The 16,270-nt window shown below is 37.2% G+C and overlaps 1 protein-coding gene across 5 annotated transcripts in view; it reads right to left on the bottom strand.

Moving 5' to 3' along the window:
* The window catches only part of LRBA (LPS responsive beige-like anchor protein), a 688,703-nt gene extending 672,510 nt beyond the window's left edge, over positions 1-16,193 (bottom strand). For 2 of the 5 annotated variants that reach the window (XM_029940227.1, XM_029940238.1), the window contains exons 1-2: positions 15,730-15,938; positions 14,959-15,391 (exon numbers count right to left, since the gene is read on the bottom strand). In XM_029940227.1, coding sequence (XP_029796087.1) covers positions 14,959-15,171 — 213 coding nt within the window. In that variant the 5' untranslated portion in view covers positions 15,172-15,391; positions 15,730-15,938. Of the gene's footprint in view, positions 1-14,958; positions 15,392-15,729; positions 15,939-15,986 lie in introns of those variants that run through there. The other 3 variants (XM_029940220.1, XM_029940233.1, XM_029940247.1) reach the window with 3 other exon arrangements.
* Positions 16,194-16,270: the final 77 nt, after the last annotated feature.

Raw genomic sequence — 16,270 nt, 5'->3', positions numbered from 1 at the left:
AAATTTTCTTTACCTACAACATCTTCACTGATCTACAGTAGAATTCTATAATCTGTAATTACCTCAGTATTTCTACATAACCTGAACTACTATACTCTAAATTGGTCCTATATTTTCTTCACTGGCAATTACATATCCACTGTTTTGTTCTATGTTATAGTTGTATCACATAGTACCAGCAAGACAGGACTAAGGTGGCCTAAAAAAATAATAATAATAACTTTACAAACACCTACAAATTTAGGTAAATATAACAAAAACTACTTTTCAATGTAGACCTGAGATTGCAAGAAAAAAGGGCAATCTCCAAGACCCTGCCTAAAATGAAGAAACAGAAAAATAGTAAGAATTTGTACTGTTATTACAATTGCTGAAGAGGTGCATGAAGGAAGGCTAGTAACCTAGGGACTAGCATTTTAATGCCTATGTAGAGACACAGAATAAAGTACTGTGCCCACTCAAGATGGGGAAACAGATATTAAATCTCCATGGTACTCTCAAAAGATCAAAAAGATCTCCCTTCCTCCTCCCCTCCAAAAAACCCACCAACTGGCAAAGGGGAATTACAAATAACTAGTCTTTGGTTGGGCTACTGATCCTAAAAAAAAAAAAAGTTTTCTCAGAGAAAGTAAAATTCTGGGATGATCTTCATAGCTTTGAGAGTTCAAATTTACACTAATGTCATGAACTAGAAACCCAATGCTGATTAAAAATAAATTGTATAGGGGCACCCAGGTGGCTTAGTCAGTTAAGCAAAAAACTCTTGATTTTCGCTCAGGTCATCTCATGGTGCAGGAGTCTGTGCTCCACATCGGACTCTGTGCTGACAGCGTAGAGCCTCCTTAGGATTCTCTGTCTCCCTCTCTCTCTACCTCTCCCCTGCTCATTCACTCTCTTTCAAAAATAAATAAATATAAATTAAAAAATGATATGAATCACAAGTGATATTGAAAATATGAAACATGAAGAGACATGTAGAATGGGAAAAAAAACAACATGTCATGTATTAAGAGGTCCAAAATACAAATAGATAAAATGAAGAATAGCCATTATTCATGAAAATTCTCCAGAAAAATGTGAATCCTCAAATTTAGGAAGTACAACCACCCATAGACAGGTTATGGTGAAACTACAAAACTGCAAAGTCAAAGAAAAAAATCTTAAAAGCAACCTTACCTGTAAAGGTAAGCAATTAGAACTATTAGCAGTAAAAACTTCAACAACAGACTAGAGGGGGAACAGAACAGTATCTTTAAAATATTAAGAGAAAATTACTGTCAACTAGAATTCTGCATCCAGCTAAACTATATTCAAGAGCAAGGTCAATATGATGAAATCTCTACACAAATACTGAGTTTACCACTCAAAAACCCTCACTGAAAGAACTATTGAAGGATACACTTCAGAAAAAGAAACAAAAACTAGAGATGCAAGACATATATGTGAGCCAACCATTTAGTAAATATCAGTAAGTCTAAGAACTATGAATAAATATAATCTTCCTGTTCCCCAACATTCAGTGCCTCTGCTTGCAAAAAGATTATATGTATTCATCCTGTGAAACTTAAGAATGAGATGATAACACAAGCATGGCCATATGACTTCCCTTGATCAATGAAATATGAGTGGAAGGGACTCGTCACTTAGAAGCTGAAACTTAAGAGCACTGAAGTTCAATACTATACAAACAAAGATGAGGAAGGGAATGGTAAGAAATAAGCCAAGATCTAGATTACTTATCTGTCATATAAGTAACTCGGCCTTTACCCAGAAAAGAATCTAAAATTATAGAAAGATTTTGAAAGGAAAATCAAATGGTCACATTTTAACTATACATAAAATAATCCAGGAGTTATGGAAGGTATTTGAAAGAAGAGAGTAGAGAAGCAGGAATACCAGCAAGCAAGTTACTCCAAATATACAGGAAAATAATTAAGTATCTCAACTAGTGCAGTATACTGAAGATGTAGAAGAGAGAAAAGAGTACAGAAATATTCGTATTCCGACTGGTATTTCAAGCACCAACATTCAAATTAATGACCCTGAATTATCACAGAAAAGACCAAATCACGGTCAGTATACCATTAAATATCACAAAGAAGTAATAAGTTCAAATTTAAGAGTTATTTTAAGATTTTTTTAAATAATCTCTCAACACAACATGGGGCTCAAACCTACACCTCCAAGATAAAGAGTCACATGCTCCTCCAGGACACCTGGGTGCTCAGTTGGGTTAAGAGTCTGACTTTGGCTGAGGTCATGATCTCACAGTCTGTGGATTCAAGCCCCATGTCAGGCTCTATGCTGTCAGCTTGGAGCCTGAAGCCTGCCTTGGATTCTATGTCTCCCTCTATTTCTGACCCTTCCCTGCTCATGCTCTGTCTCTCTCTCTCAAAAATAAAAAAAACATAAAAAAAAAATTTTTTTAAGAGTCACATGCTCTTCCAACTGAACCATCAGGTTCCTCCAAATTGAATTCTATCAATAAAAGTTTAAATAAAAATGTACTGACAAAAGAATAAAAGACATTAAAAATTTATCCATATAGCATCTGCCTCACCACCTCATTCCAGATAAGGTTTGTAATATAGCCAGAAACTAAGTATCACATTGTATTTCACTCACATATTGCCATTAGATAGACCTTCTAGATGTTTTAGATGGTTAAGAGGAAAGAAGATAAAGAATTCCAAGCAGGGGCGCCTGGGTGGTTCAGTCAGTTAAGTGTCCGGCTTCGGTTCAGGTCACGAACGTGGGTTCAAGCCCCGCGTCAGGCTCTGCGCTGACAGCTCAGAGCATGGAGCCTGCTCCTAGTCTGTATCTCCCTCTCTCTCTGCCCCTCTCCACTCATGCTCTCTCTCTGTCTCAAAAATAAATAAAAACATTTAAAAGAAAAGATTAACTATGTCATTAATTCCATCCAATTTAAAAATCACATTAAAAAATAAAAAATAAATGTAAAAATCATATTCATTAAAACCTTTCTCGTTCTGATATGCATTTTAGGTTGGGGGGAAGAGAAAAGAGAAAAACTCTACCTTCTATGAGGCAAATCTTGACTGAGTTAGGCAAGTTGTAAACAATCTAGATACTTTCCAAGTTACTATTCAATTACACTTTTTTCACATTTCAGGTTTTTTGTAATTCTAAACTATATACAGCTTAGTGGTTAACAGCTCAGGCTATGGATTCCCTGAGCTTCATTCTCAACAATATTAATTGCTCAGTGACTTAAGCAAGATACTTATCCTCTATGTCTCAGTTGCATCATTTATAAAGTGAATATTTTAACAGTACACCCTGTTCTACTATAACTTACATCTTTGCCTTGAATCACCTCCTACAGAATTGTTAAAGAGTAGAATAATACAGTAATAGTGTATAAGTGATGCTGGTTCATATGTAATTTTGTCCAGCAGAATTAAAAAGAAGTCCTTGGCCATATATAAAGATCTTACGAAAAACCTAAAAATTTGCAGACTTGCTTTCCTTTAATGCAAATAGTGCCTGGTTTAAGGACTCCAAGAACTAGAATGCTTTTTCCACAATGTTAAGTATCTGACAATCTGTAAGTACAAGTGAAAAAACTGCAAAGACATCTCTCTCTGTGCTAAAACAATGAATTAATGAGGAAAGCCATACATTGGACCAGACGTTTAGTACTGATAAAAAATATTGTCTATCAGAAGCTAAGAAACCAAGCCTACATCTCAAAGGAAGCATAAACCCTAGGGATAATTAGTACCACAAAGCGAATGTGATGCTAACATGAAAATATCAGTAGAGATTTAACCTTGCTAGTATTTTCATCAGGATTATTAAATTGATTTTGTTAGTATTCTGGTGACAAGGTCCCACAGGTTTTGAATGACCCACCCCAATCCTATCTTTCCCCCTAAATCCTGTTATTGTTAGTCTACTTTTGCAGAACACAAGGCATTTTTGGCAGAAACACCTAACACCTACCTGTGAGAACTCTAAGAAATAAACAGGACATGGCATTCTTAATAAATCTTAGATATTGCTATTATCTATTATAACTCAAATTATTTTTTTTAATTTAAGGAGAGAGCAAAAGAGCATGAACAGAGGAAAGTGGAAGAGGGCGAGGAAAAGAGAAAATCTTAATTAGGCTCTCTGTTAAGCCATCCAAGCACCTCAAAATAACAAATTAATTTCAACTCAAAATTATACCAGGTATCAATATATGTATCCCCCACCTCGAGGGTGATAAATCACCTTATTATTACAAAAAATAAATACTAAACCCCCCCAAAGCATTCTGAAATGCTTTGAATTTTGTGTCTGCTGGATATCTATTAATTTCACAGCAATTTGAGCTAATAAAATGAGTTCGTGAGGAGAACCTGGGTGCCTCAGTCGGCTGACTATTGAACTCAGCTAAGGTCCTCTGGGATGAAGCCCCATGTCAGGTTCCGTGCTGTGTGCAGCCTGCTTGGGATTCTCTCTCTCCCTCTCCCTCGACCCCTCCCTTGCACTCACACATGCATGCGTGCACACACACACACACACACACACACACACACACACACACACTCTCTCTCTCTCTCTCTAATAAAAACTAAAAAAAAAATTTAAGTGAAATGTTAATAATCATTTTATAATACCTTTATATAATTTTCTTTAATAATTAATATTTCTCCATTGTAGACACCAATGAGCCTCTTTATATCAGTGCCTATTTTGTTTTTAGAAAAGATAGGTTGACACTCATTTGAAACTGATTATCATTACTATCAAGTCTATTTTTTTAATTCTATGTATTAATAAAAGCAACACTTTTTTAAATGCTTTGTGTCAAAAAATTTTTACATACATATATAGTTATAACTTCTTAGACATAATATTTTTACTCAAGATGTTGAAGCCCCAAGATCATAAAGACTGGATTCAACTAGATACTATACATGGGATTTAGGATAACATATTGTATTACTTCACAAGAAACAAATTTTCACTAGGAACAACAAAATTCAAACACTTCATTGAGTCCCAATTATTTCATATTCTCATAGCTTTAAAAGATTTACTATAGCTTATAAATAAAAATACCATATCAATCAAGTTATTACTCATTAACAAAGATCTTGTTAGGCAAGAAGATCTTTTTTAGTTCCCAAGCAAGAGATTTATTTCTAAGAAACCGTAATTGAGACCTCATCAAGTTTTTTATCTTTCACTATGAATATATATTAAAAAAATCCAGCCCCTCACTTCTAAAACTGCAATTTTTGTATAACATAAATCACTGAAAGACTGATGACATAAGTCTGGTCAAAAAATGTCTGGGAAATAAATGCAAATACCCAGGTGCAATAGAAATAACAAAACATGGGGAATCTGGGTGGCTCAGTTAAGCTTCTGACTTCAACTCAGGCCATGCTCTCGCAGCTCAGGAGTTGAAGCCCTGCATAGGCCTGGTGCCCACAGCTCAGAGCCTGGAGCTTGCTTCGCATGGTGTCTCCCTCTCTCTCTGCCCCTCCCCTGCTCATGCTCTGTCTTTCTCTCAAAAATAAATAAACATTAAAAAAAAGGGGGGGATAACAAAACTTAGAGCATGACCATCAGATAGTTACATAACCTTAGAAGTCATTTGGTATACAGGGCACCTGGGTGGCTCAGTTGGTTAAGTGTCCGACAACGGCTCAGGTCAGGATCTCACAGCTCGTGAGTTCAAGTACCATCTTAGGCTTTGGATGACAGCTCAGAGCCTGGAGCCTGCTTCACATTCTGTGTCTCCCTCTCTCTCTGTCTCTCCCCTACTCACACTCTGTCTCTCCTTCAAAAATAAACAACATTAAGAAAAAAATTTTTAATTAAAAAAAGTCATTTGGTATCCAACTTCCTACCCAAAGTACAAAATCCCCAATATGCAGTCCTCCACAACCTGCAGCAACAAGAAATTTGGTACTTCACATGCCACATTTCAGGCACATACATTACTCTTGGATAAATCCAATGAAATCTTTGAAGAATCAGAAAAGATACCAAAAAACACACAAAATATATTATAAATCTAAAACTGGGAGTGTTTTATGATATTACTTTTGCAAATTAGAAAGAATTCATGTACTATCAACAGGTTGTTGTTTTTTTCTTACTGTTTCCTTTTGATTTTTTTTTTTTACTTTGTATATTGTCCCAACAGCTTTTAAGCCAAAGACTCACTACAAACAAGACGGTTTCTGAATATCCCATTCCATGAAATATTACCAGAGAAAAGGGAAAAAAACTACTTTAAGAGCAGGTTGTAAGAGACTAATCTGAAAATAAATTAACAAAATTGCTCCTTAGGGGTAAAACGGATATTAAAGTAACTCAAAACTGTATAATGAAAAACACAAGCTACCTAATGAGAATCTTCATAAGAAATGTCAGAAAATAGTAAAAGAAATATGGCATTAAGATCTTAACATTATCTTTTGCAGAAATGAATAAAACTAGGCTAACTTTTCTGCCCACGGACACCCCAAGTAAACATTGTTAAATCTCCCCTCTCACCGCCATCGTATCTGAGTCTCCAGAAGAGCCTGAACAGCTGCAGAGGCTTTTCATTGAAGGTTTGAGCTTTGAAACAACCAATGAGAGTCTGAGAGATCCAAACACCAAAAGCTCCAAAGACTTTGGGTTTGTTATCTGTGCTACTGTGAAGGAGGTGGATGCAGCCATGAATGCAAGGCCACACAAGGTGGATGGAAGATCCGTAGAACCAAAGAGGGATGTCTCAAGAGAAGATTCTCAAAGACCTGGTGCCCACTTAATTGTGAAAAACATTTTTGTCCGGGACATTAAAGAAGGCACTGAAGAACATCATCTAAGAGATTATTTTTAATAGTATGGGAAAATGGAAGTGAATGAAATCATGACTGACTGAGGCAGTGTCAAAAAGAGAGGTTTTGCTTTTGTAACATTTGATGACCATGACAAGATTGTCATTTAAAAATACCATACTGTGAATGGCCACAACTCTGAAGTAAGGAGAACTCTATCTAAGGAAGAGATGGCTTAGAGCTTCATCCAGCCAAGGTCAAAGTGGTTCTGGAAATTTTGGTGGTAGTCATGGAAGTGGATTTGGTGGGAATGACAACTTTGATCATGGAGGAAACTTCAGTGGGCCAGGTGGCTTTGGTGGCAGTCAAGGTGGTGGTGGATATAGTGGCAGCAGTAATGGCTATAACGGATTTGGTAGCGATGGAAGCAATTTTGGAAGTGCTGGAAGCTGTAATGATTTTGGCAATCCAACAATCAATCTTCAAATTTTGGACCCATGACAGGAGGACATTTTGGAGGTAGAAGCTCTGGCCCCTATGGCCATGAAGGCCAATACTTTGCCAAACCATGAAACCAAGGTGGTTATGGCGGTTCCAGGAGCAGCAGTAGCTACGGCCGTGGCAGAAAGTTTTAATTACTGTCAGGAAACAAGGTTTAGCACAAGAGGAGAGTCAGTGACAGGGAAGCTACAGGTTACAACAGATTTGTGAACTCAGCCAACCACAGTGGTGTCAGGGCCTCGCTGCTACAAAGAAGGTATGTTTTAGACAATACTCATGTGCATGGGCAAAAAACCCAAGGACTGTATTTGTGACTAAGTGTATAACAGATTGTTTTAGTTTCTGTTATGTGGAAAGTGTAAAGCATTCTAACAAACTGTTAAATCTACTGTTTTAACGTAGATTTTTTCTTTTTGTGCCCATGCTGTTGATTGCTAAATGTAATGGTCTAATCACGACACTAAATAAGTATGTCTTTAAAAGAAAAAAAGTAGGACATTTCCATTTAATTTAACAAACACCTTTGCAGTACCAAGCACTGTAAAAAGTTCTAGAGGTACAAAGATAAATGAAACAATTTATTACCTAAGTAAGCACTATAAAACAGAAATCCATTCTGGACATTTTTCTTTCACATAAAAAATACTATTAAAAATATTTTAAAGAATATATTTGTGAAAAAGATACTTTATAATATAAAAATATATAAAGTATGAGAAATAAAAAGCTTTTTCTCTTTTAATTAAGAAACAGAAAAAAATCTTACTTTTCAGTTTCTCAAGTGTTTTCTCATTTTAAAATGAACCAATTTAAATGGAAAGACAGTATACCTGATAGGGCCTAAATGATCAATTCTATTACCACCAAGAAACTACAAATTTTTTTAATTCATCATTCACATTTCTTTTATTTATTAACATCAATAAACAATCTAACAATATCTACTCCTGATCTATACAAATGTTCATATACTTTGAACCATTTATTCCACTTCTAGAAATTTCAATGCACAAAGCTACCTAAAGAAGCATTTCAACAGCAAAAAAAAAGGAAAAAAAGAAATTTCATCATTTCTTCTTACACTGAAAACTGCAAAACATTTATTAGAGAAATTAAGAAAGACCTAAACAGAAAGACAGTCCAACTGCATGGAATGGAAAACTCAATATTCCCTAAAGTTATCTATTGCTTCAACATCTCCCCATCAAACTCCCAGCTTGCTTTTTCACAAAAACTGACAAGCTGATCTTAAAATTAATATGGAAATGCAAAGAATCTAAAATAGCTAAAATAGGCTTGAAAAATAAAAAAACGAAGTAAGAGGACATATATCCCAATTTTAAAACTTAACTACAGCGCCTCAGTAATCAAGACAGTGTGGCAGTGGTGAAGAACAGACATACAGATCAAAGGGGAAAAGTCCAGACAAATCCTTACACTTATAGTCAACTTATTTTTGACAAAGACACAGAGGTAATTCAATGAGAAAGAATACCCATTTCAACAAAGAGCAGTGAAATTCACATACAAAAAGATGAATTTAGAATGGGTGATGGGCACTGAGAAGGGCACTTGTTGGGATGAGCACTGTGTGTCATATGTAAACCAATTTGACAAGAAACTATATTTTTTAAAAAAATAAAAGGAAAAAAAAAAAGATGAATTTACCCCCTATCTTATCATTCTCTCACATCACACAAAAATCAACTCAAAATGGATCATAGCCCTAAATGCAAGAGCTAGAACTATAAGACATCTCAAACACAGGATGTAAATGTTCTAAAATTAGACTGTGGTAATGCCTGCATAACTCTGTAAACTTAATGAAAATCACTAAATTGCATACTTAAGTTAGGTGAATTTTATGATATATTAACTACACCTCAACAAAGATGTTTAAAAAACAAGTCATCTCTAAAATATCACAACGGCTATTAAATAAATTCTAGAAAAACTACATAGCATATACAAGGCTAATAATAGCTACATACAAACAAAAAATTATAAGGTTGGAACATGATGACTTATCTAAAATTACAAATATTAAAATAATAGTAAATACTTATAACACTACTAAATGTGCCACATATTAAGTGATTTACAAGTTTGTATTCATTTAATCCTTGCTACCGTGTAGTTTTCCCATTGTAGAGAGGAAAAACTATGGCACAAAGAGGTTAAAAATCTTGCTTAAGATCACAACAGGGTGTTGGGTTAATGAATGATTTTTCTCCCTTTATATTACTATCACTATGCATTTGAAAAGAATAGTGAACATCATTGGCTGCCTATCCACTATCCAATTACCCTTTCAATTTCTTACCCAGACTTTTATTTGGGTATCCACCTCTCCCCATACAGCCCAGGTACTTCAGAGAAAATTAACACCATCCTTAGATATAGTACTTGGTCCTGGTTTGCTTAAGCCAATCAGCCATTTCAATGACCACAGTCACCAGTTCAGTAGTCCAGTTAGGACTCTTATTTGGAATGTTAGGACAGTGAGGCTCTCTCTCCTAAGAGATGTGAACAGCACATACGGCCCAACCATAACTAGCAGGCATCCTACAACCATGGAAGGAACAGCAACAAACTGAAGAAAGCAGAAGAGAAACAGAAAGAAACTGGTCTTTAATATTTCTGTGTTACTATAATCTCGCCCTACCTTTTTATTGTGTTTAAAACAGGTTCAAGTTTTCTATTACTCATAACATCATGTACAAATTTAATGGGGGCAGAGGAGGAGCACATTAACAAATATGTTACATGATTATCTTTCTAATAAAGGTTCATATAAAGGCTTGAAAAATAACTACCTGTAATTTTATCTATCTCACAAGCAGTTTGTAATACTTAATTGGAAATTTTAAAATGTTGTTTTTTAAAATCTAGATTTCCAATTCTTCCTGAAAAATCATAAGGTACGACACCACTGGGCCCATGTTACTGCAGTATAACAATGCAGGAGAATAGCAGCTGCCCCTTTAAGTCTACAAGAACCTCCTCTAACCATAGTCAACAGTAATGGAGCCTCTCAGTGATATGCTCAGCTCCTACAGGTATTAAAAGTTTGCACCATTAGTAGTGTGCAGAACCTGTATCAAATGACATATAACAAGTCATGAAAAATTATATTCTACCTTTTAAGCTTTAACATTTTAATTAAAATCATATACTTTTTAAACAAATTTCATGAAAACATATTTATCATCAGCCCATGGGAAACACTATTCTTGAATTGAATACCTTTAAATACCTGATGGACGCCTTAAACTCAGCAGTAAGTTCTTGGAAACATGCCAATACATTAATTACTCTGGGTCCAAGCATCTGACAAATTTTTTTTAGCACACAGATGAAAACATAATGAAATGATTTTAAGTTGCAACAAGAAAAATGTAAAAGTTGATTACAAGTTTGAAACATTGAATGCACAAGTGTACTATTAATCAAAACTTATCTATGAAACAGATTTGCAAAAGAAATTATAAGAACAGTGGTAAATTTCCAAGGAATTTATAAGAAAGTAAGCTCAAGCTACATTAGCAAAGTTAGGAGGTGGTACTTTGTAAATACCTCTGAATGTATATGGCTCTACGCTAATTTGGACAACTCTAGGGGAAGGGAAGTTGTTTAATTTACAGCACAAATATTATTGCTTAAAGTAGCTAACATATAATCAGTAAAAAAGAATCAATATGACATAATCTGTTTTACCAAAATGCCTGGAAAAATAGCAAAAAGTTATTACAGCCATAAATAATAGTTTAAACTTACTAATGAAAAATCCAGTGAAGATAGGTTAAAGGAGGTACATACATAAGGATTCAGTGACATTGGTAATAAGCTAGTTCTTTTTTTTTTTAAGTTTCTTATTTATTTTGAGAGAGCGAGAGCATGCACGTGCACCAGAGGGGGAGGGGGAGAGAGGAAGAAAGACTCCCAAGCAGGATCCACACTGAGTGCAGAGCCTGATGCACTAATGAGGGGCTTGGGCTTGATCTCACGACTCAGAGATCATGACCATAGCCAAAATCAAGAGTGGGACACTTACCTGACTAAGCCACCCAGTTGCCACTATACTTGTTAAGTTATATGGATGGATCACATTAGAACATTAAACATTAAAATATTAAACCTAAAACATTAAAGTATTTCATTACTTATGCATATTATATATTCTTCTGTCTGTAAGACAATTTTGTAAATTTTAACCCAACATACTGACTATAAAAAAAAGTTAATGATAGACTTTCCCTGTCCACATGCCAAGTAAAAATACTAAATGACCAGAAACATGTTTTTGTTTTTAAGCAGTTTTTTCTTGTTGTTGTTTTACTATTTAATGCAGTTATTTGAAAGTTAAAGAGGAAGAAATCAATTCTACTGATGGAATATTCATCATTAAGTATTTATTTAGGAGGACCAATGATTTTTGTTTCCTTATATTAGGGAAAGTTATGCCTCATCTATACCTACCTACCTGCTCAGAGAAGCAAACCATTCTACATTAACTCAAGAGACAGACATATTCCTGGAAAGGTTGTCATTCTACACAAATTGTAGGCAATCTATTTGACATTTCAGTCTGAGTCTCATCTATAAAATGAGATATATATTTAAATTAGCTGTTCAAAGAAAATTTTAAAAACATATGTAAAGCACCTGGCCCACTGCCTGGCACTCCGTACACAGAATAACTTTTGCAAAATTACAACTTTCAATGTAATTTCCTTCTCTGAGCAAAATTAAGATTAAGGCTGATAATTTATCAGTTAGGAAATATTTAGGTGCTGTAGTATTAACGACACTGAGATGGACTAGCTTACCAGATTCCCAAAATGTCAGTTCTCAAGGTTTTCTAAAGCCTGGCCAAGATCCTACATATCCATGAAGGAACATGAAAAGTACTTTAAGGGAGAAAGGAAAAGGGAGGAACTAATCTAATCCTTTGCTCTACATAAAAAGAGAATGACAGTGAAGAGGAGGTATAACTCAACAGATTTTCTCTCTCTTTTTACCAGACACCTTTTACTCTGCTAACAAGTATCTGTGCATGATTTAACCAATCATTTTAAAATCTCTATCAGGCCCACAATTCTAGGCAGCATATAAGCAGACCACTACTACAGAATTTGGATATTCCTTAATAAAATGCAGGTGACCTATGGGAGGTTATCCACCTCCACACAGGGCATTCAAAAGAACAAAGGAGTTTGGGCACCTTGGTGGCTCAGTCAGTTAAGTATATGACTTCAGCTCAGGACTTGATCTCACAGTTAGTGAGTTCAAGCCCCACATCAGGTTCTGTGCTGACAGCTCTGAGCCTGCATCCTGCTTCAGATTCTGTATCTTCCTCTGTCTCTGTCCCTCCCCTGTTCTGTCTGTCTGTCTGTCTATCTCTCTCTCTCTCTCTCTCTCTCTCTCTCTCTCTGCCACCCACAAAATAAACTTTTAAAAAATTTTTAATAAAATTAAATAAAGAACAAAGGAGTTCGAATTCTCCTTCTACCAGAAGAATGTTGTATTTTACACACAAACAACTAATTATGTGTAACTATATTACTACCACAGATTTCTGTTTATTATCCTAGACACATGAGTTTAGAAAAAAAAAATCCTGGAGCGCCTGGGTGGCTCAGTCCGTTTAGAGTCCATTTCAGCTCGGGTCATGATCTCACAGCTCATGAGTTCAAGTCCTGTGTCCAGCTCTGTGCCAACAGCTCAGAGCCTGGAGTCTGCTTCAGATTCTGTCTAGGTCTCTCTCTCCCCATGGCCTACTCACGCACTGTCCCTCCCTCATTTAAACATTAAAAAAAAAAAGTTTTTTAATAAAAAAAGGAAAAAATATTTAAGAATGCTTTCAAGGAGTAGAAGCATCTGCGTGGCTCAGTTAAGCATTAGATTTTGGTTCAGGTCACGATCTCACAGTTTGTAGGTCGGAGCCCCACACTGGGATCTCTGCTGTCAGTGCAAAGCCACTTCAGATACTCTGTCCCCCTCTCTCTCTCTGCCTTGCCTCTGCTCCCGTGCACATGTACTCTTTCTCTCTCAAAAGTAATTGAACTTTAAAAAATAAAAAGGATTCCAGTCTATTTTGAGGCAAAGGAATAAACCAATACACCATTTATGTCCTTGAGACTTAAAAACTTTTAAAGACTATAAACACAAGATCCCCAAAGTTTTTGGTAATTGTTGAAGCTGCATAACGAATACCAGAACACAACTATCCTATTTTTATGTATACTTGAACATTTTCATAATATTTAGTTTTTTTTTTAATGGAGGGGGGGAGGGTCACCTGGGTAGCTCCAGTCAGCCAGTGAGGCATCTGACTTTGGCTCAGGTCATATCTCATGGTTCATGGGTTCAAGCCCCACATTGGGCTCTGTGTTGATAGCTCAGAGCCTGGAACCTGCTTCAAAGTCTGTATCTCTCTCTTCCCTGATTGTGCTCTCTCAAAAACAAACTTTTTTTAAAAATGTGTACATGTGTATTTATATATAAGCTTCCAACACAACAAAATGGTAAAGAAATACCCTGCATTCAAAGTTTTTACACTCCAAAAGTAAGTGATTTCATCTAGCTCCCTTCTCACTCTAAAAGTTGTACTGTAAGTGACCAGACTATTGGTACAGGTCTAGTGAAGGAAATAATTAACCGCCCTGGAATAAAATAAGCCTAACCTTGAAAACACAGAGGAAAAAGGGAAGGGCACTAAAGTTATTACAGCTATTTTATGTATTCATATTTGTTCCCAACTGTTATCTTTTAACACAGGTAGAAGAGGTGGGAGTATTTTTAAGGCCAAATTTACCTTTTATTCTTTAAGTTGATGGGCAAGAGAAGTTGGAGTAATTTAAAAAGTCCCCATTAGAAATAACCATTTCCAAGAATGGAGTAGAGAAAAAGGAAGGTATTGCATATCCACCTTTCAAAAATAACATTCATAGTTCACAGAAGCAGCAACTTCCAATGACCAAATATGCTTTGCTGCTAGACACCCATTTACAAAAGAAATAAAGATTATACTCCATTTGCCACAATCTTTTCCAAATTGCCATTCAATTTTCACAAGATTTAACCCCAAATACATTCCAAAATTTAATATCTGTTAGCTATGTCTAAAAATAAAACTGGTCAAAACATAAAATACTAACTTTGCAGCAAATTAATCTTTCATCAGCCCCATGAACAAAACTTTTGTGTTCAAAACTTACAGCAAAACATAGCCTATGCAGACCGAAAAGGATAAGCAGTATATAGAACATTTACATTATTTCTCAAGACCCAAAGAAAGTTGCAAAAATTTATTTAAAATGTTAAAGATAAATGCAGACTTAGTTATATATCCCAAGGGAAAAAATGTTTATATAATAAAACTCCTCCACTGGAACCCCACAAAATACTTCCAAGCAACAATTATTTCCTTAGCACAAAAGTCATCTGTTCACTTTCACAAAACCTGGAGCACCTAAATCTATGTAATTCCCCTTAAACTGAAAAATACAAAAAAAAATTCTTTCATTTAGGTCAGTAGAATTTTGTGCTTCCATCCATGGAAAAAGCCATCATCTGTATGAGTCAAGCACATGGCTCCAGCTTCATGTCTAGTTCCCCAACCCACTGAAAAGAATACATGCTTATAAAATAGAGATCTACTTACCAGGTTAAAGACAGTTTCTACAATATCCCTATTGGATACTTCTCCAACTTCAACCAACCCCGTCAACACGGCAAATTTCATTCTGATGCCCCTGATGGGGAGCCCTGGTTTCAGGGACAATGCACCCTCTTCAGCAGAGGTTTCTTCTTTCCCTCCACCTCCCCCGTCATCACCTGTTGGTGGCGGGGAAGGGACATTGTCTTCACTAGCCATTGCTAGTTCACGAGAAAGGACAACTCGGAGTCACTATGGGACAGCAAATGCTGCACTAGCAATAAGCACACACACGCAACACAAAACGAAAAAGGTCACTCTTCCAAGTTGCGGAGAAACCCCAAAAGCAGTTGATGGGTAAAGTCCTTGGCGTCACCCTCCTCCTCTTGGAGAATATTTGTCCAATCTCTCTCCCCGAGGCTGACAACAACGCCAAACCCTATTGGAAGATTAGATAAATGTTAAATACGCTAGGTTTTGTTTTAGGGTTTTGTGGGGGGTAGAAGGGTATAGTTACTGCCCGTGAAATAAGTTACTAAATGGACCCCTCTACCCGACACCCGCTACCCCCAGGCTCGAAGAGATAGGTTCTGACTGAAGGCGGGTTCAAGAGGCCCCTGAACAGGTTCACTCCTCCCCCACACTCTCGCAGGTTCCAGGCGCAGAGCTACCTCTCCTCACAGGTGCACGGAAAGAGAAACTGTCGCTGGAAAATGAAGGATCCGAGGAAAGGAGGGGGTCCCCAAGCTACCACAGAAGTAGAAACTTCCTCCTCACCCAGATACTCCGGACTCGTCCTCACCCCCCGCAAGGGAGCCGCGAGACGGAGGTGGCGGCGGAGATCCAGGGCAGGAAAAGGCGGGGGAAGGGGGCGGTGATTATTCTCAACGCTCGGCCCAGGGGGAGGAGTGGAGCACTCAGGCACCTGAGGTTCGATGGCGAGAGGAGGGGAGGTGTGTGTTGTGGCTAGAAGGAAGGGGAGGCGAGGACGGCGGACGGCGAGGAAGGGAGGGAAAAGAGAGAAGTCAGTGCACCTGGTCGCAGCCTCCAAGTTTCCCTATTCCGCTCCCCGGGAGTCCGCGGCTGCACAGAACTCCATGGCTTCCTGGCCCTCCCGACCCTTGCGCTCAGCCTTTGCAAAAACAGACCCTGCTGGCGCTATGGACGCCGCGGCTGAGGCTGCTGGTGGTGGTGAGATTGCTACTGCCACAGCTAGCCCCGCCACGGCTCGCGTGAATGTCCCTATCCCCACTGAAACTATTCCTCGCCGCCATGACAGCGCCGAGGGCTGCCGGGCGCGGCGTGCGCGTGCGCGAGC

The sequence above is a fragment of the Suricata suricatta genome, chromosome 1 (assembly GCF_006229205.1).
Source record: "Suricata suricatta isolate VVHF042 chromosome 1, meerkat_22Aug2017_6uvM2_HiC, whole genome shotgun sequence".
In the NCBI taxonomy this organism is placed as follows: Eukaryota; Metazoa; Chordata; class Mammalia; order Carnivora; family Herpestidae; genus Suricata; species Suricata suricatta.
Note: the sequence above shows the minus strand (reverse complement) of the source record. Positions and strands in the feature narration are given on the sequence as shown.